This window comes from Panthera onca, chromosome B1 (genome assembly GCF_046562875.1).
Source record: "Panthera onca isolate mPanOnc1 chromosome B1, mPanOnc1 haplotype 2, whole genome shotgun sequence".
In the NCBI taxonomy this organism is placed as follows: domain Eukaryota; kingdom Metazoa; phylum Chordata; class Mammalia; order Carnivora; family Felidae; genus Panthera; species Panthera onca.
This window is the reverse complement of record NC_138342.1, coordinates 100,691,107-100,713,719: the sequence shown is the minus strand read 5'-3', so window position 1 is coordinate 100,713,719 and position 22,613 is coordinate 100,691,107. Positions and strand designations below refer to the sequence as shown.

General features: G+C 38.8%; 1 protein-coding gene across 5 annotated transcripts in view; it reads left to right on the top strand.

The window, feature by feature from the left end:
- The window catches only part of PDE5A (phosphodiesterase 5A), a 138,687-nt gene that overhangs the window by 42,511 nt on the left and 73,563 nt on the right, over positions 1–22,613 (top strand). For all 5 annotated transcript variants that reach the window (XM_060654283.3, XM_060654284.3, XM_060654280.3 and 2 more), the window contains exons 4-7: positions 14,810–14,881; positions 16,521–16,610; positions 18,947–19,084; positions 21,105–21,172. In XM_060654283.3, the coding sequence (XP_060510266.1) occupies positions 14,810–14,881; positions 16,521–16,610; positions 18,947–19,084; positions 21,105–21,172 (368 nt within the window). The remainder of the gene's footprint in view (positions 1–14,809; positions 14,882–16,520; positions 16,611–18,946; positions 19,085–21,104; positions 21,173–22,613) is intronic.

The window sequence follows — 22,613 nt, the reverse complement described above, 5'->3', positions numbered from 1 at the left end:
TGTTTGCATGTAATGTAAATGTAATGTTCTGCTTCATAATATCCACAGGAAGTGCTCACTGGAATATCCTCGTTATCTCTCTGCACCATTGTTTTCTGCATCCGTTGATGAATCAAAAGCAGAGGGAATGTGTCTAGTCCTTTGGCACATTGTTTGCTTGAGTATAAACTGGAAGGAGGGAAGGGCGCAAAGACAAGACTGTGTAGGCAGGCAGAGGCAAGATCATGAAGAGCCATCCAATGCCCTGCAGAGGGGGTGCTGATTTTTTTTTTTTAAGGCGGGATATATTTGCTATTACTTAAAGATCTGTATGGCCACAGCCTTAATGATGGACAGTTTCCTTGTTTAATATATAACCCAGAGCCACATAAGTTGACGCTTGATAGATCTTGATAAGTAAATAATTTCCGTATTTGTTCATGTACGGATAAAGTTTTGTATCCAGAAGCAGGGAAGTTGGTAAGGAGGCTTTTGCAGTAATCCAACCTAGAAGTGGACCCAGGCTGAGGCAGAGGAAGCAAGAAGTGGATTTGTTGCACTTCTGTTTGAGAGATAGAGGGATTGATAAAATGGAGGAACAAGCAGAAAAATCTATAATAGATTTAGGTTTTTTAGATAGGATGTAACAGAGGAGAGTTGTGATATTCCCTAAAGAAAAACATGTAACAGAAAGTATTGGTTTGTGGGGATCAAAACAATTAGCTCTCTTTTTTGGGATATGTTATTTTACTGTTGAATAGTTTCTTCTCTCTCCTTGAAACTCAAGGCTGCCTCCCCACCCCACTTTCGGCCGATGGCGTTGCTAAATATTTCAGTGAAAAAAAGCAATTAGAAGCATACTTCTGTAAGAGAACTTATTCTGTCTCCCTTTCCCGCCCCTGCATCTGAGTCCACATACTCTGTTTTCCCTTTTACTTCTAGGGACAAACTGTCTGTGAAATAGCAAGGGTCAGTCTCACACGTGTGCACCAGATCTCTCTCCATATCGCCCACTCAAGGACAAATCTTGGCAGTTTCCCCCTTCCCAGTGGCCCATGCCCAGAATCACCAGTTTTTCCCTCTCTACAAAACTGGTTTGTCAGTATGCATATATGCTGTTATTTCCCTCATCTTAAAAGCAAAGCACCTACTGGACATCTCCTTTCAGAGACCACCTCATTCCTCTGATCAGTATCAGAGCAGGTCTTGGAAAGAGCTGCCCACAACCAGTTGCCATTTCCATTTCCTCCCATTCTCTCCTGAACATACTCCATCCATGCCTTTGCCGTCCCACTCTGTGAAAACCATGCTTGGCAATGTCCTGTGACTTCCAGAGGGAGCCAGGGATCGTTCCTCAGTCCTCACCTGGCTGTGCCTATCTGCAACATGTGACATGTGACTGGGTGACCAGTCATTCCTCCAGGACAGATTGTTTTCACCTACTTTCTAGGACCTCAGAATCCCTAGTTTTCCTCCTGCCTCTGACTGCCTCTCTGCCCCCTTGGCTGGTGCCTGCTTATCACACTGCTGCTGCTCAGCTCAGCCCTGGACCCTAGTCTCTGCTCTAACTACATGCACTCCTGCAGTGATTTTATCTACGCTCATGGCTTTAAATACCATTTATATGCCAACCAAACAGATGCTGCAACTGTACAGTTTCTTCAGTTTAAATTCATATGTTCCGGTGCCTGGGTGGCTAAGGCGGTTAAGCGTCCCACTCTTGGTTTTTCGTTTGGCTCAGGTCAAGATCTCATGGTTCATGACTTCAAGTGCCCCATCAGGCTCTGCATTGACAGCGCAGAGCCTGCTTGAAATTCTGTCTCCCTTTCTCTCTGCCCCTTCCCCACTTGCTCTCTCTCTCTCAAAATAAGTAAGTAAACTTAAAAAACAATGAAATAAAGTCTTCTGTTCAACTGCTTACTTCTCTGCCTCTGCATGTCTAACAGGCATCTTGAACTTAACATATTGAACACCGAACTCGTGATCCCCCTTCCCACCAAACCTGCTCCATGATCATCCCCACCACACTTAACGACTTCTCTCATTCTGGCTAAATTCCTTGAAGCCATCTCTGCCCTCTTTCTTTCTCGCACAGTAGACATCTAACTCACCAGTAAACACTGTCGGTTTTCCCTTCCATCACTGTTCTCCACCTGCACCTCCATCACCCTGGTTCAAGGCACTTGATATGTAAGCCCCTGAGTTACTACTGTAACTCCTTAACTAGTGTCCCTGCCTCAAGCCTTTGAGTCCTTACACTCAATTCTGAACACAAACTTTATAAAACTTGTTAGAGCCCATTACTCCCCTCATCAAAACTGTCTCATACCACCTTATCCCAGAAGAAAAGTTCCACATGCCCTGTCTCCTGATGCTCCTCTTATCTCCTCTCCTGTTATTCCACTCCCCATCCTCTCCAACACACTGGCAGTCTTGCTGTGTCTCAGTAATCAGGTAAGCTGCAGCCCCAGAGCCTTTGCACATACTGTTCCCTCTGTCTGGAAGTGTCTCCCCTAGTTGTCCTCATGGTTCACTCTCTCATCTCCTTTGGGCTTTTACTCAAATGACATCTCAGTGAGACTTTCCTTGTCCATCCTTATTGAATTTAAACCATTACTTCCATCCCTGTTCTGTTTTCTCCATAATACTTAAGCACTTAATCACTATCTGACACACTACATATTAACTTACTGGTGTGTTTCTGTTTCTCCTCACTAAACTGTACGCTCCACCAGAGCAGGCTTCACAGAGGAGGTGATGTTTAATCTGCGTTTGTGGTATGCAGTAATCTGGTTTACCTAAGAACTTCTTTTGTAGAAGTTTTTCTCTGCCAGCTTGATGCATGGTATCCAAAACAGATTGACAAGTTAAAGGATGGCAAGTAGAAATTTAATCAAGGCTACGTGTTAAATGGCATTATGGCTGGGAGCTTCATGCTGACTCTTAAGAGCTCAGTAATAATACTTTTTGTTGATATTACCATCTCTATTTTAATTTTATTTTTTTTATTTTTAAAAATTTACATCCAAGTTAGTTAGCATATAGTGCAACAATGATTTCAGGAGTAGATTCCTTAGTGCCCCTTACCCATTTAGCCCATCCCCCCTCCCACAACCCCTCCAGCAACCCTCAGTTTGTTCTCCATATTTTTGAGTCTCTTCTGTTTTGTCCCCCTCCCTGTTTTTATATTCTTTTTGCTTCCCTTCCCTTATGTTCATCTGTTTTGTCTCTTAAAGTCCTCATATGAGTGAAGTCATATGATTTTTGTCTTTCTCTGACTAACCAATTTCACTTGCCTAATACCCTCCAGTTCCATCCGCATAGTTGCAAATGGCAAGATTTCATTCTTTTTGATTGCCGAGTAATACTGTATTGTGTATATATACCACATCATCTTTATCCATTCATCCATCGATAGACATTTAGGCTCTTTCCATGCTTTGGCTATTGTTGATAGTGCTGCTATAAACATGGGGGTGCATGTGTCCCTTCGAAACAGCACACCTGTATCCCTTGGATAAATGCGTAGTAGTGCAATTGCTGGGTCGTAGGGTAGTTCTATTTTTAGTTTTTTGAGGAACCTCCATACTGTTTTCCAGAGTGGCTGCACCAGCTTACATTCCCACCAACAATGCAAAAGAGATCCTCTTTCTCCACATCCTCGCCAACATATGTTGTTGCTTGAGTTGTTAATGTTAGTCATTCTGACAGGTGTAAGGTGGTATCTCATTGTGGTTTTGATTTGTATTTCCCTGATGTACCATCTCCATTTTAGATGAGGAAAGGTGGACTTGGTCAAATACAGGAAATTTCCCAATATTACGTGTCTTCTCTGTGGCAGAACTGGAATATAGACCCACATCATCTTTATTCTAAGGCTGCATTTTTCTTACCATGAAGTAATTACCTTCTTTCATCTTTATTAATGGTTGTACCTGAAAAGCTACCACCCAGCTCTTTTCCTATTTTAGTTTTTGAAAATGCAAATTACAGACTGGGATAATATAATAATAAAAGGCAGAGTTGCAAACAATGATTCCAAATACTGTTAACTTCTTTGTATATTATCTGGCACAGCTGTGTGGGGGAGGGCATGTCTTTTTTTGCCAGCAGCACCTACAATTAGGAGTTTTGCTAGTGAGACAGATGTCTGCATATGAACTTTCATGTATGATTACCTTCGCAGGCTCTTCTTCCATGTGAAGGAAAAAACACCTAGAAATAAAATTATGTTTTGGCTATGGTGACATAAAAGGCTATATTCTCTATGTGAAGGATTTGTTGAATGTAAAAAAAAAAAATAAAGATCATAAATATGCACATACATTCTTTTTGCCATGGATCTGGATCTCTTAAGCTAAATGATATGGGTATCTAGTTTCTCATGGCCGGGAGCTATTAGCTGGACTGGTACAGGTGAGAGCAGGGATGTGAATACTCAGTTCAGCTTTAACAAAGAAGATGGTCTCACAAAATCTTTGATGCCAGCTCTAGTTTGTAAATGAGATTCAGCCTATTTTGTGTTTTGATGCATGAAACTTGCTCTTTTTTTGCCACTTTTGCTGTGTTACTTCTCTTCTGTTTGTGTTTAGTGCACACTATGGGCACACCACTTTACTGTGTAATTATCAGGAAGGTTTATTAGTACAGCATCTTACCAGGCTGTAGAGACGTGGACCTCTTACAAGTGCAGGCAGTGGTGGAACAGACTTGACCCTGGTTTAACAGAGTCCAAATCCAACAACACCATCCAGAGGTAAGCCTGTGCTGTGCAGGCCAGCAGCTGGCAGATTGCAGATTACCACCCTGAAAATAAATCTTAGTTATCAAATAGATCCCAGGCTCTGAAGGCATTTTTGGCAATATCATGTATAAGGGTGGGCACAAACAGTGGTAAATTTATTCTGATACAAAGTACAGTTATATAATATACATCAAATATATAGTATTTTTTGTTATTTTGGACTTGTTCCCAATTAGGGAGAGAGAGTTTGAAAGAGAGAGCTCTGAATTTGTAGCAAAAATGATTTAGTCTTGAGTGCTGGCTTCTGATCAGCGATTCCTTGAGCAAGTTTCTTCACCTCTCTGTGCCTTAGGTGACGCATCTGTAAAGTTTCAACATGAAGTACAAACACAGAGGGTGGTTTTAAAGGTCCTAGTGAGACAAGGAATGTGACAGTGCCCACCACTGAGCTCTTCACCTAGTGAAGGTTCAGAAAAATGTCTGTTTCCTCCCTTTATGAAGGGTGGCCAGGCCAGACAAATGGGGGAATGGAAAGTTAAATAACGGTAAACACTGAACATACCCTGCCATGGGAAAGACGGCAGGCTCTTCTCTGCCATGTAACTTTCGTGTCTCTGGCAATTTTTAAAGGCATGTAAGGAGACTTTGCACAGTGGCCATGTGCTGCTCTGTCTCAGGATTAAGTCTCTGTATCCCAAGGGACAGAAAGGTCTAATAAGAAGGCAAAAGGCTCCTGTGGTTCTAGATTTAAGACTTTTACCTCATTGCTTAAAAGCTAGTGAGGCAGAGAGTTTAGTATTTGGCAGGGGAGAGGGATTTTTTGTGTAAAGGGATGAGAATAAACACTAGGATCAAGAATTATGCCCAGCATCCCCTTGTCTGGAAGGAACCCAGTCTCGGGTTGGCACCACTCCCACTTGATGTTCCTAGGGCAGGACAGCTACTGACCCCCAGAGGCCGGATTTGTTCTGGCCCTATCTGGGGAACATCCATCCTGCCTAATAACACAGAGCAAGTGGTCAGAACCTCTGTCTGCTTCACCATTACCAAGACAGCTGGGAACTCGGTTCAAGGACCATCACTTTCATATACCATCAGCAATTATAAATTTACTTTTAAGGGGCACATGGGTGGCTCAGTCTGTTGGGCGTCCAACTCTTGATTTTGGCTCAGGTCATCCCAAGGTCATGGGATCAAACCTTGCTCAGGCTCCATACTGAGCATGAAGCCTGCTTAAGATTCTCTCTCTCTCTCTCTCTCTCTCTCTCTCTGCCCCTGTCCCCAGCTCATACTTTCTGTCTACAATTAAAAAAAATTACTTTAAGACTTTTGAAAACTGAGTTAAGTTTTATATACAGTGAAGTACACAGATCTTAGTGTACAATTTGATGAGTTTGACAAATGTGTATACATCTGTGAAGCTAACACCCCAATTAAGATATCTCACAAACTATGGACAACACTGTGCTGATTTCTGTTACCATAGATTAATTCTGGTTTTTCTTGAAGAATCTACTTATTTTTGAGAGTGTATTATATATCCCTGAAATACAGGACCTTTTTATGTTGCATAAGAGGTTCTTGGATATAAAGATATGACATAAGATTTATAATGGAAGTCAAAACAACTTTCGATTTGTCTGCCATTTTGGATTTGTTTCTTAAAGTTATAACTTTGAAATTGTTCCATTCCCTTTGGTGAAAATACACATTAACAAGATAAGCATATGTATAGGATTTGCAGACAGCAAATTTCCAAAATCCTTGGTCTTCACGATTCCTTTGAAGAATAGTACTTAAGAACCTGTATTTTATATTAGTGCAGGTTTCGCTTTCCCTTTGGGAGGAGTAGTAGAAAGAACTAGGTTTGGGATCACACCTGCAGAGCATCTGGGTCTGCACATTCTTGGACTCCTATTTAACTTTTCCGAACATCAGCTACCTCTGTGATAAAATGGGAATAATTGTGTCTACCTGAAAGGGTTGTGGCAAAGGTTAAATGAATTAACAGATACAAAGTGCCTGTCATATAGCAGGCCCTTCCTTCTCCCTTTTTCAAATAGCAGACTTTTTAGGATTATGAATTTTTTTGGCTGGGGATAGATTTATTAACTGTATTAGAGATATTGGCCATTAATCATGTATTTCTCATGTCAGTTATCCTAAGGGCATTGCTGTTTATATCTTGTAACTTTCTCAAAGTTTCTTTTCAACTTGGCTGCCTCTTCCTAGCCTCTCGGGCCGTGAGAATAAAGTAAAAGCGTCCACTTCTCCTGTATTCATACTTGTGTTGTCTGCAACCCTGGAAGATCCATAAACATATTCTTGAGAGAAACGGTAGGTGTAGTGGTGCTTATACGTATAAATGGATAACATGGATCACAAACAAATAAAGTCAGTCTTGCTAGTCATTTAAAAAAAATCAAACCTTGGTTCTCAAATTTATTAATAAAAGCCAAACAACAACAGAATGGTCACAATTCACAAAATTACACATAGGCAACACAGGAGAGCCAATAGATAATAAAAATTTTAAAGCTGTTCATTCTCTCTAGTAATCAGGAAGATGCAAATTAAAGCAACAGTGAAACACATTTGTATAGCTGTCAGATGGCCAAAAATTTAAAAGCCTGATAATACTAGGGGCTGGTTAGAATGTAAGGTTTACAAAAATTCTTAAGCATTGCTCGTAAAGGTATAACTTCTGTAATCCCTCTGAAGATTTCAACAAAGAAACTCTTAGGTATGTGCACAAGCAGACCCATATAGAGATGTTCACCGTAGATGTTTTTTAGAATTCTAATAGCAAAAAATTGGAAACAACCCAAACATCCATCATTTGGGGATTAGATGAATAAAATTTGGTATGGAATACAACATTATATATAAAATGAATGAACTAGATCTATATATGAACTGACTGAAAAACAACATTGAATATAATAATAGGTTGCAAAATTATGCATTTCTTATTATTTTATTTGAGTAACCTTTTTGAAAGATGAAAGTACTAGGTCTTGTTATAGATTCATATATTTCTTAGGAATGCAATGTTAGGGGTTGACTCTGGGAAGGAAAGACAGGAGAAAGAAGAATGGCCCTGGAAGGAGAAAGTCCAATTTAATTTTCTTAGATTAATTCAAAAAAGGAAACATCCTCAAATATTAACACCTCGTGTTAATATTCTTTATCAGTGATAAAGATATTCTTCTTTATCAGTGATTCTCAAAGTGTCTTTTATCTTTGGACCAGTAGCATGTGGCATCACCTGAGAGCTCTGAGAAATACAGATTCTCGAGCCCCAACCCAGATATCTGCTAATCTGAACCTGTAGAGTGGGGCCCAGCAAGCTGTGTTTAACAAGCCCCACACTGCCACTGTTCTAGGTGACAGAGATATGGATGTTTATTATCTTATATTCTGTGATTTTCTGTATTTTTAAAATTAAGTGTTAAAATGAACAATCTTAAGCTTTTCTTTGCCACTCTCCCGAAGTCCTTCTAGGCCCTAAATTCCAGCTCCATAACTAAAGGATTATTAACAGCATAAACTTCTTACTGCCACATCAGTTCTCAGATGTGGAGAGATCACTTAATATCAAGGAAAAGGCAGAGAAAGAAAATGGGCAGATATAATTAACTATTATTCGAATGTGAATTGTTGAGTAAGTACATCACCCTAACAAGTATTTGATCCCTCTGACACTTTCCCATTATCGTCAACAGCAAATCTCCATCAAGCATTGAGTGCATTCGGGACAAAGCAAAGTACCGATGCTACAATAAGGCATAGATATAAATCATGTCCTTAGAAAACAATCTAGTTGGAGAGCCGGGATGAGAGGAGAGAAAACGAGGTTAAAAATGAGAATACCTCATTGTGAAATGTATGGCATACCCAGCTGCCACACAGAATTTCAGAAGGGTTTCAAGGGAAGCTTTCTGTAGACTCTGCCTCAGTAGAGAAAGGGGAAGGTAATATTTCAAGGAATGATGTGAACAAAGGTCATCATAGCATTCTAATTCAAAGACCCATTTAAGTGATCTTGTTTGAAGCTGAGGGTGTGGAATCCATCGTCAGTTTTCATCCTTTAGATGGATGGAACATTACAATGTTTTGAGTAAAAAGGTGATTTGTATGTGCAGAGCAGTGTCCCAAGAAGATAAATTTGGCATGAGTGTCAAAGGTCGACTAAAGGCAGAAAAACAATTAGCAATGATATGTCAGGGCTCTCAAAGAGAGTGAGGATTTAAATGGTGAAGCACAAGATACAGTATGGAGTGAGGGAAAGTGAAAAAGGAATGGAGAATGATTCTAATGGAATGTGTTAGTTTCTTATTGCCTCTGTAAAAAAAACTACCAGAAATTTAGTGGCTTAAAACAACACACAAGTGTATTATCATACAGTTTTGGATGTCTGAGTCTAAAACAGGTCGCACTGGGCTAACATCAAGGTGTCAGAGTATTGTGTTCCTGTGTAGAGTCTCTAGGGGAAGAATCTGTTCTCTTGCCTTTTCCAGCTTCTACAAGCTGCTTACATCCCTTGGCCTGTGGCCCTTTCTTCTGTCTTCAAAACCTGAAGCGAAGCATCTTCAAATCTCTGACTCCAACTCTTCTGCCTCCTGCTTTCCCTCATAAGGATGCTTGTGATTACAGTTGGAGGACCCACCCAGATGAGTCAGGATAATCTCTCCATCTCTAGATCCTTAAGTTAATTGCATCTGCAAAGTTCCTGTTTGCCATTTAAGGTAACATAATCACAGGTTCTGGGGATTAGAAGGAGAACATCTTTGGGGGACATTATTTTGCCTACCACATGGACTATGGCCATAATTTGATGATTGTCTAGGATTTGGAAGAGAGGTGAGAAAGCCCGGATTGGTCATACCAACTCTGTCACTTTCAGTTTGCTTACTTGTAAAACAGAAGGAGAAGGTGGTATATGGGTGAGATTCTCTTCCAAGCCTAATGCTCTAAGTAGAATGTCACCTCCATGAGGACATGGGTTTCTATCTGTCTTGTGCTCTGCTGGGTCTTCATTGCCCAGAACAATCACTGATATATGAGAGACTCAGAGATTATTTTTTGAATAAAAATATTTTTTGTTGGATGAATGACTGAGTCAAGTAAATTTTTGAAAAGAACACTGGGGAGACTCCTCCACTGGCTCCTGTATGTATTAAATTCACATTTTCTTGGTGAAATAAGGTTTTGGCTCAGGTTATACCTGGTCTAGGGGCCCTGTCATTATGATAGTGGCATTCCATGGATGGGAGAGAAGGATAGCTAAAAATTGTAGAATCTGCTCCTTTCTTCCCTTGCATTTTTAGCTTCCATCCTGAGTGTCCCCTGGAATTGAGAATAAGGAAGTGTATTGAGATTGATGTATGGCCTCAGTAAGTGTCTGGGGCAGCTGCTAATTGAAGAAGAAATTGCTCACTGTGGCAATGATCAGTTGCCCCTGAATTGACCAGCTGTCACATTCCACACTGTTCACTCAGTGAGAGTCAAGTCTTGCCCTTTGCATTCCTAAAAGAACACTTGACCCTGTGAGGACATAATATCCATTTATGCTGTGCAAAGTGCCAGTAAAATAGAAAACAGAAGTTTCTTTGTGCTTAAAAAAAAAATAGCATAGAGTACTGCCATTTGAGGATCCAGGTAGCCAGCAGGTAGGCAGTGATTGGGGTTTCTGATGTGGAAACTAATACTTTTAAGGGGCTTTGCCTCTCAGATATGAGGTCTGACACACACTTGCCATAAAGGCGATCGTTCGAAACTGACATTTAAAAAGCCTATGGTTAGCAGTTACTTGGCTTGAAGACAATGAGCTAATTTGTTTAAAGGGGCAGTAGATGACCGAAGAAGGAAATCAACACAAGGAGGGCAGAAGGTGCTAGTTTTGCTTAGGATCCTTGAAATTCAGAGAATTAAACTCTTTTTGGTCTTTTACTGAATTATGTGATCTTGGACAAATGCTACGCTTTTTCTCCTATTTTTACCTTTTTTTTTTTTTTTTTTTAATCAGTGCTGTTTTTAAAATGTCATCCATCTGGGGATGGAGGCACATGTATGTATTAGATATATGTTCTTGGTCTAATAACTCTTTGAAGAACATGCCTGTGTTTTTAATACAAGTTATATTTAATTAATTGTCTCTTAAATTAACCTTAATATCTGAATCTGTAAAATTATTAGTAAGAGAAGTAATTGGTTACCAGAAAGGTTGAAAAATTCATCATTGGAAATCCTCATTCCATGACATTGCCTAAAAGTAAATATCTTGTCTAATATTAGAGGGGGAAAAAAATTGTGGGTCAGGGGAATTCAATATAGTAAAGATCTGGTGTTGAAGGAATACAAAGTAGGTTTTAAAGCCTATAAACAAGACTTCTGGTCTGTTGGTCAGACTGTACAGATGCAGAAGAATACCCCTCCACAATTCTGCAAACAAGTAGAAGATAAAATTTTACCAAAAACAAGTTTACAAATTACAGATGCACTCAAGAAAGGGAAAACCCACAGGTGTCAGACACAGAGGGGAACCCAAGATAAGAAACGTGAGCATGGAGTCCTGACCAGATGGGCTCACGAGGATCTGAGATTCAGGATAGTGACGAATGTCCAGGGGTAGCATCCGCAGGCTATGGAATGCATACACTCTGCAGGAATAGCATGGAAGGGCAGGGAGGGGAAGCCTAGATGAGTGATGGTTTCATGCATGAAAATGGGCCTGGCAAATTCCACCAGCAGACAGGAGAAGCCTCAAGGAAGCTTGTCTCCTGCCTGCTGCTGTGAGAGAAAGAAGAGGCACCTGTGAACCATGAGAACATGAGCCTGTGCTCTACACAGGTATGGAGTTCACATTCACACTCCCAAGGCAGTGCCAAGACAAACAGGAAGTTACTGGGCACAGATGCTTCATGACTCAGGGAAGGTGGGACTCCTGTGGAAAACAGCCCTTGCTAAAGATGAACTCTCAGGCAAAGAGATGGACAGCAGGTATTAGTATTTATAAGAGAAGGAGGAGGAGGAGGAATAGACAGATTTGAAAAGTGAATCTGATAGAAATTCCAGCATGGAAAATAGTTATTGAACCGTGTGAACAGTCTTGTGTTGGTTGAAAATTGTGAATAATGACTGATAGTATGGTTTCAAGGACACTGTTGTTTTAACTACCGAGAAAACTTTTCAGCCCATGGTTAGAAAAATGTTTATCATACAAACAGTTCTGAGTATCAAATGTGCGGATTGAAACTGAGGTTGAAATTGGCATACAAATTTTAATACAGGAAGAGCTGAAGGGATCATCTCCAAGTGCACTGAAGAAGCCTTGTTTGAAGTTCTCTTCTACTTAAATGAAGTTGCCGCAGACACACTGGGAACAGGCCATGCTTTGATCCTGCTTCTCTGGTAGAGGTTGATGCTCACTGACCCAATTCGAAAGTATTTACCCCCTGCCCCTCCCAGCTCTCGCCTACCACCCCAGGTCAGTCTGCAGATCACTGACCAGGTTGAGGGTTATCTGTAGCCTGCAGCCTTGGACCATAGTGAGCTCATTAGCCCACACCGGCTTTGTTCTCATTCTCAAGAGACTCTAGTGATCTAAACTGACCAATGTTATCAGTTTTACTGGTCTTGATTTCAGAAAATACATTATGCCACTGATTTGCCTTTTTTAAGACTAGGGAATTAACTGTTCTTTCACTGTCAATTTATGGTGACATCATGATCGACTAAAACGTTAATACAGTTTGGTGACCATTTAATAAACAACTAGCTTTTTGTGTCTTTCTATTTTTGAATGAGTGGGAACTTTACTTTCTAGCTTGAGTACATTGCCTCACACAGCTCCACATGCATGTAGTGCATTACTGCATCCTTTTTTATACTGTGTAATCATCTGAGAAGGTTTGCCTAAGACTCTTTGTATCTGTTTATAAACTTCCCTTCCTTAAAATGAAGATTTAAAATTTAAGTCTTTCTTTTATAAAGCCATTTACTAAAGACAAATGAAAACTCAGATGTTATCATGTCTGAGAAACTGCCTCTTTACCCATATTATGTGCCCCCTTCTGTACTCATAGCAGTCTGTGGGCATCTGTATCATTGAACTGATCACACCGTCCTATGTGCTTTAAGTGTATGTTTGTGCATCACCCGTTCTTGACCCAGAGCTCCTTCAGAGTAGTCTTTCTCCCCACTGTTGTCTCTCCTCAGTACAGAGTAGGCACCTCAGTATTTGAAATAACCAGGCTGTACTGATCGCACTGTGTATTAGACCCCAGTGACCCTCAAGTGGCTCCTGTCAGTTACACTCAGGTGAACATGCTAATCTGCAATCCAGACATTTTTGACCATAGACATAAGTTTTTGTATGCATTTAGTCATTGAGATTGGAGCATCTGAACATCTGTTAGCCATTTTCAAGAGCTAAAGGGTACACACAAAAAAAGGGAAAGTTGAACTAAGGACAACAAAAAGGTACAGGACAATTGGAGAATTCTGCTTTTTTTTTTTTTTTTTTTAACATCCCTTTACTCTGTCATGGGTCATGGAGGGAGGGTGTTGAGAAGATCGGAAAACTACATCAAATAAAAATGCATTTCCCCTTCCTTGTTCTGCTCTCCTAGCCAAGAGTTTTATATCGTTTTTTAGAGCTAAGGGACCAGAAGGAGCTGAGGAAAAAAGGGTGAGCCACACACACAAAACCAAGGGCTTTATATTCCTAAAGTATAACCATTTAGGGGATAATAGCTGTTCCACTGATATTAAATCACACAAGGAAGGAGAAAGTACAATTCATAACAGGAAGGAGGAAAAAAACAAAAGGTAAGTTTTGAAGGTCTTTAAAAGACTAAAGCAATTATTCAGACTGAATTTGGAACTAAACAGGTAAGTAAAATACACTTTCAAGCAGAAGGAAGAGAAGGTTGCTACACCTTTTATGGAAACTTAAGACATATTCCCAGAGTTTGAGCTCAGTCTTCTTAAGATACAGTTTACCTTTGATTCATTGGAAGTAAGACTCAGCCTGTTAATTCCTGTGTTGGGTTTTCAAGAAAACCTCTTTTCCCAAAAATAAGCCTATTGAGGGTAAAACAATTTTTAAGGTCAGAAGTTTCAAAGGAAGTTGGACTACACCCCTACATTAGAAATTATTTTTCACCCTAATTGGCCACTGGATCCTGTATCATTTTTAGTAAAAGACTGTGTTTAACTAAACCATTTGAAATATTATATTTAAAGCTAATATAACATGTTCATTTTATCACACATTTAATTTGGATGTGACAGAAATTTACAGTTTATTTTTCATCCAAAAATCTTGAAAAATATTCACTTAAAATGTGATGGCCAACAATATTTCCCACAATGCAGAGTGAAGTCACAGAATCAAATATGGTGGGACCCAAAAAGCTGACAACATTTGAATTCTTATTAGAAAAGACAGGGGCACCTGGGTAACTCTGTCAGTTAAGTCTCCGACTCTTGACTTCGGCTCAGGTCATGATCTCATTATTGTGGAATTGAGCCCCACATCGGCTCACTCACGCTGAGCATGGAGCCTGCTTGGGATTCTCTCTCCCTTTCTCTGTGCCACTCTCCCGGCTTGCGTTCTCTCTTCTTTCCCTCTCTCTCTCTCAAAATAAATAAATAAACATTTAAAATATATAAATTAAAAAAAAAGGATGCAGCAAATGATACAGAACTAGTTCAAAGCTGAGGGGTTTTGTTTTTGTTTCAAAGTTTATTGCTATTTTAAAGCACACGTAGGGGCGCTTGGGTGGCTTGGTCGGTTAAGCGTCCGACTTCGGCTCAGGTCATGATCTCACAGTCCGTGAGTTCGAGCTCTGCGTCGGGCTCTGTGCTGACAGCTCAGAGCCTGGAGCCTGTTTCAGATTCTGTGTCTCCCTCTCTCTCTGCCCCTCCCCTGTTCATGCTCTGTCTCTCTCTGTCTCAAAAATAAATAAACGTTAAAAAAAAAAAAAAAGCACACATAGAATCCCACCATAAACACATTTCGGTGAATTTATACCAGTAATTTCAGTCAGTGAAATTGCCACTTTTTTGTCCTTATACCAGGTTGTTGGTGTAGCCCAGGCCATCAACAAGAGATCGGGAAATGGTGGGACATTCACTGAAAAAGATGAAAAGGTACCAAAACTTATGTCTGCTGTGATGTCAGTGTAGGAAGATGTTTTCTCTTTTTAGTGTATATAGACTTAGCTATTGCTGAAATTGTTGATCACAAAAAAATCACGGTTTAAAATGATCTGAAATGTTCAAAAGTGTCTCTTTCCTACAGCTAACTACAGTGCTGACTTTGAGGTCCTAGGGGTAGTAAGTCCTCAGAAACCCCCAACTACCTCCTCACTGTGTCACCAAGTCCCCTGCCCCCCAAGGGCTGTGTGCATGTTGGGGCCATACAGAGGGCGACATGGTATTTTAACTATCTCATTTACCTTTCATCACTGCTATAAATAAATTCAACGCTGAGTAAAAATCCCTGAAGCTCCAAGTTCAGAACTCCAGGTCAGTTAAAAATTGGAATTGCCTCCTGGGGAAGCAAATTTCAGAATGTTTTATAAGCTTTGCACACAGACGGTGGGGCGCCAAGGTGTGAATTCAGGCTGGATGATGTGAATTTAGCTTCAGAAAGAGCGGCAGTCAGCATTATTTTATTACTCTTCCCATCCAACTCTGAAGGAATACATTCCATGCACCACATCGACATGCTTCCCGTTTAAGGACGGAAGCCCCTAAACTTGTTTATAACTTCATTCTGTCAGTAGGTTTTATTATTTCTCTTCCTGAATATGTAATTATATGTATATCGTGGAGCCTACTGAATTCTTCTTATTCAAGACTGTCGCTATTTATGTCCCTCCCCTGAAAATTAGTAGGAACGTTTGGAAGACATTCAAACAAGACAGAGTTATTTTTGTCTCCATGGTGTAGGCCGTACTGGCACTTATGTTGGTCCCCATGTTTTAATTTCTTCAGAACATAGCAAGTACCTTTTAAAATCAGTGTAATAGACATCTAGTCTCCTATTCTGTTAATGACACCTGAGAATATTTGGTGGGGAACATGGTTCTAGAATGGCTTTATATTTATATTTCATCATTTTCGCATTAAGGTGATCCCTTCTTGAAAGAGTTGCATTTGTAGGCTGTATCATCTCTGGGCAAAATAAGTATAATTGTAAATAAAGTATGCCATGGACAGACTTGTTTTAGTCAATAATTAATATAATTGTGAGCATACCACTATAAAATAGTGTACTGTGGATGACGATCCGTGTTAAAAAACATACTGAAGCTAATATTTTATACAACCTATGGGACTGTTGCTGCCAGTATTCTCCCAATAAGTATGTTAGCTTTCATTAGCCCCAGTAATAAGTTACAGGCTATTTATATAGTCTCAGCACAGATCCAGCTCTTAATATCATTCAGAGACAACACCAAATTTTGCATAGGGTGAATTTCAGTTTCAAATGGCATAAAGAGATCTGTGTCCTACTCCCTCCCGTTTTCTCCTTGGTAATTTGTAACTAGTGTATGACTTTAGGAGATGGTGTTAATACTGGTCATCTACTTACTGTACCAGTTAGCTAACACTTGCTCTGCATCAGTTCTTAATTCTGTGCAGAATCAACATGGACCCTTTGGGCTTTCTAATATTTATTTCAGCTATAAATACTTTGGGATGCCTTCTGTGTTTCAGACAATATAACAATACAGTTTTGTAGACAGTTCTTAATTTGGCTGTTGTCTTCCCTGTTTTCTAGGACTTTGCTGCCTATTTGGCATTTTGTGGTATTGTTCTTCATAATGCTCAACTCTATGAGACTTCACTGCTGGAGAACAAGAGAAATCAGGCAAGTCTGATTACTAAAGACAGCGTATAGGAATTCTTTTTTTAAAAAATTGTTAAATTTTTATCCAGGTAAAATATGTGTATGATTAAAAATCCACTTAATATTTTAGCTGTATCTTCTAATAATTTTTTTCCATTTCCTGTATTCCATGCTCTGTTGCTTTATCACTGTTAGAAAATATTCATTAACTTAAAAGAGGTGGATTTATTTGATTTACATCACTCTATACTTGCCATTATCCTGTTCCACTAGTATCATTACATCTGTTTTATGTTACTGGATGGGTTGCATTCATAATGTTAGATACGGCTTTTAGTTCTTGCCCTATCAACTAGAGACATCATCTGTTGATTCTATGCTTCGTAAAATGAGGATCTTAGCATCCCTCATCTTTCCTTCCCAACTGCCATGACTTGCCTCTGCTTTTCTCATCAAACCTTTTTCTGTTGCCCACATTGATAACATATATGTTGTTCTACAACCATGGTTAACTTTTAGTAAGCTTTAGTTTAATTCTCAAGTTGTGATTTAAAATAAAGTGTTTATAAGTACCGTGACTATGTAAATGTTCATATTACATTTGTTACACAACTTTCAGTTTTTCATGATGTTTCTGAATTCCATTCCTTTTTTTCCCCCTTGAACTTTTCCCCTGAGTATAGAGTAGCCCTCATGTTGTTAGTTTTTCCCCCATATTCCCCATTATTTAGGCATACTGTTGAGTTCTTTTCCTTGGAGATCTCAAAGTTGAGGTTTTCCACCATTTCTCTTCCAAGCTGAACTATATCTCCCCTGCCTGCTGTATAGGTGTCATCATAGAATTTTCCTTCACTGCTTTCTCAGAAGGGCTCCACTGGTTGTCCACTGGATCCGGTAACTCCTTCTTTCTCAGTTTATGCCCTTGTTTTATCGCAACATATTCTCAATTAATTTCTTTAGAAAGAGTATTGATTGGGTAAGTTTTCTGAGTCCTGGCATGTTCGAAAATGCCTATTATATCATCCTACCAGTTTGGCTGGGTATAAAATTATAAACTGAAAAATCACTTTCTCAGAATTTAGGGGTGGTGCTTTTGTCTTCTAACTAGCGTCCCTGTTGTACTGATCCTTGGCTCTGTGTAGGTGTTTTGTTTTGTTTTTTGTCTAAGCTTTTCATATCATTTCTCTATATCTTCTTTTTACAAGTTAAGTTTATAATATGACTCTTTTTCATTTGTCATACTGGTACCTGGTCATCCCTTTCCATCTGGAGGCTTAAACCCTTCCTTTCTATGTAATTCTTTTTCATTACTTCTTTGATAATTCCTCTCTCCCACCCTATATTTTCTCTTTTTAGATCTTGTGTTAATAAAGTATTGGATCTTCCATTGCCTTCGCCTACAGTATCTTCCTACCTGGTCTCCCTGCTCTGTTCTTGCCACCCATTAATCTAGTCCCCATTTTTACAAACACAGATACAAGTCTGTTACTTTCTTCCTGCAGTCCATCATAGTCCAAACTGCTTCCAAAAACATACAGGGCTTTTGAGATTCCTTCTCCACTTGAGTCTGCAATCTCATCTCCCCAACTCTCCTCCTCACACTCCATAGCCTCTCTTAAAACTTGATTAAGACCTGTAGTGTATGCTACCCTCTCTCAATTTAGTTGCTTTTGACTGAAATATTTCCCTTTCCCACTTCACCCAAATGATGCCTGCTTATCTCTCAGGGGTCAGCTAGCATAGCATCTCCTCAAATTTTCTTTGACACCCTTTCTTCCTCCTCTATACACAGATATTCCGTGAGATTAGAAGACATTCTATGGAATTCAAAGGAAAGAGAAATTTCCAGGAAAAAACACAAAAGGAGCTCTTCAAATTTTGTCTGTTTTGGACAGTATTAACTGTGCTATGTGAAAATGCTGATAAATGTTGATCTCAGAAGTTTGGAACAACAGCAATGACAGTGTGTTTTATGTATCAGATAGTATTCAAAATGCTTTAGAAATGTTCACTTATTTACTGCTTACAATAATCCTATGATTTGATATTATTATTACTGTTATCCCCATTTTTAAAGAACTGGCCCTACGTCACAAAACTCACAGGGAGGGAAAGCAGGATTAAAAACTGATGACTCCTGTTTCAGAGTCTGTGATTGTAATCACTATACTAACTGTACTAACAATCAGTATGGAAGCTCTGGTAGTAAATAGAGACTTACATATTTAATACTTGAATGCAAACTTGGTTGCAACTTGTTAGACTATAAATAAACAACTTATAAATTGTATAAATCATTGTATTGCTTTAATAATTACAAACAATTACTAAATAATAAACTAAATTTTCTTGTCTAGGTGCTGCTTGACCTTGCTAGCTTAATTTTTGAAGAACAGCAATCATTAGAAGTAATTCTAAAGAAAATAGCTGCCACTATTATCTCTTTCATGCAGGTGCAGAAATGCACCATTTTCATAGTGGATGAAGATTGCTCCGTGAGTACAGAGTATGACTTCTTTATTTTTAGAAAGACAGAAACCTATGTTCCTTAAAGCACAGCTTTTAAATCTCATGTTAGCCTTAAATCTCTCGCTAAAACCTAACTGTTTATTGTTTATGCAAAGCCAATCAGAGTATGAGCTGCTCTGGTTGGACAGGGATAGAGGTGAGGTAAGAGGACGCCTTCCATGCACCATTTCACCTTTGTGTCCCTCCACTAAGTGGTTACCATGGGAATATCCGTGTGCTGCTTTTGTCAATGACTACACTACCTTGATGGAGAAATACATTGTCATTATGGTGTGCAGACCTTTTGTGGTCAGGAATAGTGGTGCCCTGGTTGCGATGAACAAGTAGACCCCCATTCTGAGTGGGTTGGGAATAAAATTTTCTTTTTATCAGAAATCGGCTAGAAACCAAAGGGCATGGCCCAATAGAGGCAATATTATTAAAGGTACTTGTTAGTCCTAAATCCTTTACCAGCAATGGAAAACCGCTAAACTGTTCTAATTGGCATATTTCAATCCATTGATGTATAATGTAAAGAAACAGATGTGTGTGGAAAGATGGAGTATTCTCACCGAGTGCTGGTTGCTTCTAGACAGGCCAGTTGAATTCATGGTTAGAATCAGAGCTCCTAGCCTAAAGCAGTTTTCTTCTGTGCAGTTTCTTTCCCTTTTTACCTATGAACCACTACTTCTGGGATATATCTTTTTATGTCATTTATTTTCTTTTTCCTTTAGACCCTGAGAATAGGCTCTTCATTGGTGGGTTAGGAAAGAGAGTGGGGGTCACCACTTGTGTAGTCTGCTGTAATCCATATATGATATCTGAATTGATGGGGTTTTTGGGAAGTAGAATAATAAAAGATATATAATATTTATATTAAAATTTCAAAAATTGTTTTAGATAATAAGACTGTACTATATGACTCAACATTTTCTGAATCATTTTGTGGTGTATGGGTGTCTAAGTCTCATTAACTGGATATCAAATGAGAATTTACTGTGGTAAGGTAGTCAGCATTCTCTTAGATACTATTTCATAGTTTCAGTGGGTTACAAAGTCCTTAATACGGAGATGATTGTAAGTAGCTATCCTTTTAAAGTTCAGGTCAGAACTCATTAATGCAGTAAGTCAATTTACAATTTTTGCTCCTTGACCTGTTCTTTAGCATTTAATTTTTGAAAGTTATACGTAAAACGCTGCTTTTTTAGACAACTTAAATATCACTTTAATTAACATTCAGCTCATGCGCCTACCGGTTAACATCTGCCATGGCAGCAACTGACTTGGATCATTGGTGCTTTGCAGTATAGCTCAGCAATGTGAACATTAATGTATTTTGTTCACTTTTTAAACCAACTTAATCTGTTGAGTTTGGGAATCAAGTGGCTTGATGTCCATTTATACAATAACTTTTTGTTAAAAAGATTTCAACATGAGCAAAAATCCAAATGTAGGGAAGAAAGGATTCAGTTCTTCTCTCCCCAAATTAAACTAATATCATTGTTTTATTTGTGTGTTTCCCTCCAATTCTTTATTCAGTTGCAAATGTAGCATGGGTATGAATATGTATTCTGTTTTTTAATGTAACTTCCAAAGTATTTCTCTGTGTTGCTAATCTTCACAATGATTTTAATGATCTCATAAAATATGTCTTTTAAAAAGACCTATCAACAGCAATCAATATATGCATAAAAGCTAAAACGTGGATTTTGAATAACTATGGAGAAAATTTGAAGCTACCATATTCATTAACACCTAGTAGAAAAACAAAAAACAAGTAGTACGCAAATGAGCGTTTTGCAAGTGAATATCAGAAACTGGTAAGAATATGGGAAGGCAACTTGAGGCTGTCAGGAACGGAGTACTTGTGTCAGTTTAGTCTAACTTGAGAAATATCACAAGTATTGTCATCTTTCCTCAGTTGCACACACTTACATGTGTGTATCTAGATAGATTTCATTACATTGTCAAACTTATTTCTCAGTCCATGTTGTCCTCTGTTTTCAGGATTCTTTTTCTAGTGTGTTTCACATGGAGTGTGAAGAATTAGAAAAATCATCAGATACTTTAACAAGGTAAGGTAACTTCTCCTCTGTCTTTATCAAAAGTCCAGCTGGCCCTTGAACAACATGATTGGAACTGTGTGGGTCCACTTATACATGGATTTTTTTCAATAAATACAGTATACTACTATAAATGTATTTTCTCTTCCTTATGATTTCCTTAGTAACATTTTCTTTTCTCTAGCTTATTTTATTGTAAGAATACAGTATAAAGGGGTGCCTGGGTGGCTTCGTTGGTTGAGTATCCCACTCTTGATTTTGGCTCAGGTCACGATTCCAGGGTTGTGGGATTGAGCCCTGCATTAGGCTCTACACTGAGTGTGGAGCCTGCTTGGGATCTCTCTCTCCCTCCCTCTCTCCCTGCCCTTCTCCCACTCATGCTCACTTTCAAGAGAAATAAATAAACATAAAAATGAATACAGTATATAATACATATAACATACAGAATGTGTGTTAATCGATTGTATATGTTACGAGTGAGGCTTCTGGTCAAGAGTAGTCTATTAAGTTTTGGGGGAGTCCAAAGTTATATGTGAATTTTTTATTATGTGGGGTATTGGCACTCCTAACCGCCCCCCCCCATCGTTTAAAGGCTAACTGTATATATAATACTGGCTAAATAGTTATTTTGTGACCTGTTTAAGACATAGAAGCTATGGGATGCTTTTCCCCACCCCACCAACCAATAATTTTATTCCTGAAAATACTTTACTCTTTGATGACAAAGTTCCAGTGTTTTTTTCCCCCTACAGTTGACCTATAGGAGAATTCCCAATATAGTGAATGGTGTCAAAATTAGTATAGACCTATGTACAATATTTTTGTGGACTGACTCATTTAAGGCCCACAAGTTTATATTGCAGTTATATTTTTCATTGAATATTGGACGCTCACTGGAAATTTGATAGGCTTCTGAACAAACTTCTCTTCAAGTGTGCTGTGATTTGTAACCAGCCACAGGGATTTAACTAGTAACAGAAGGAAGCCTACGATCTCTGTCACACCAATACATATACCCAAAGGCTAGAATCAAACCAGATCTCTATTGCAGCTCATGTGTTTGTCATATTTTCTGTAATTTAAAAATTTGTATTAATTTTTTGTTGTGGTTAATTATCACTTGGATAATAGAAAATATTTATAAGATTGAGGTTAGAGATATCATTGCTCCAATTTTATTTGTGCTTTTTGAAGAATTTTGATAAGGACTTAGAATAAACTACCAAATGTTCTTTCTCAGATTCCCTTTTCCATCCTTAGTAAAAAACTGGTGTTGTTTGCTTAAGTGATAGGCTATTCTGAGGAATACAAGTCTGCAGGGTAAAGTGACTGGAATTCTTAGGTATAGTGTTATTTATCACAGTTTTCATTGTTCATTTGTTTCAAATTATTTCACCCCCTTAAATAACTTATCTCAAATATCTCAATATTATTTTATCCCTAATTGTTGATG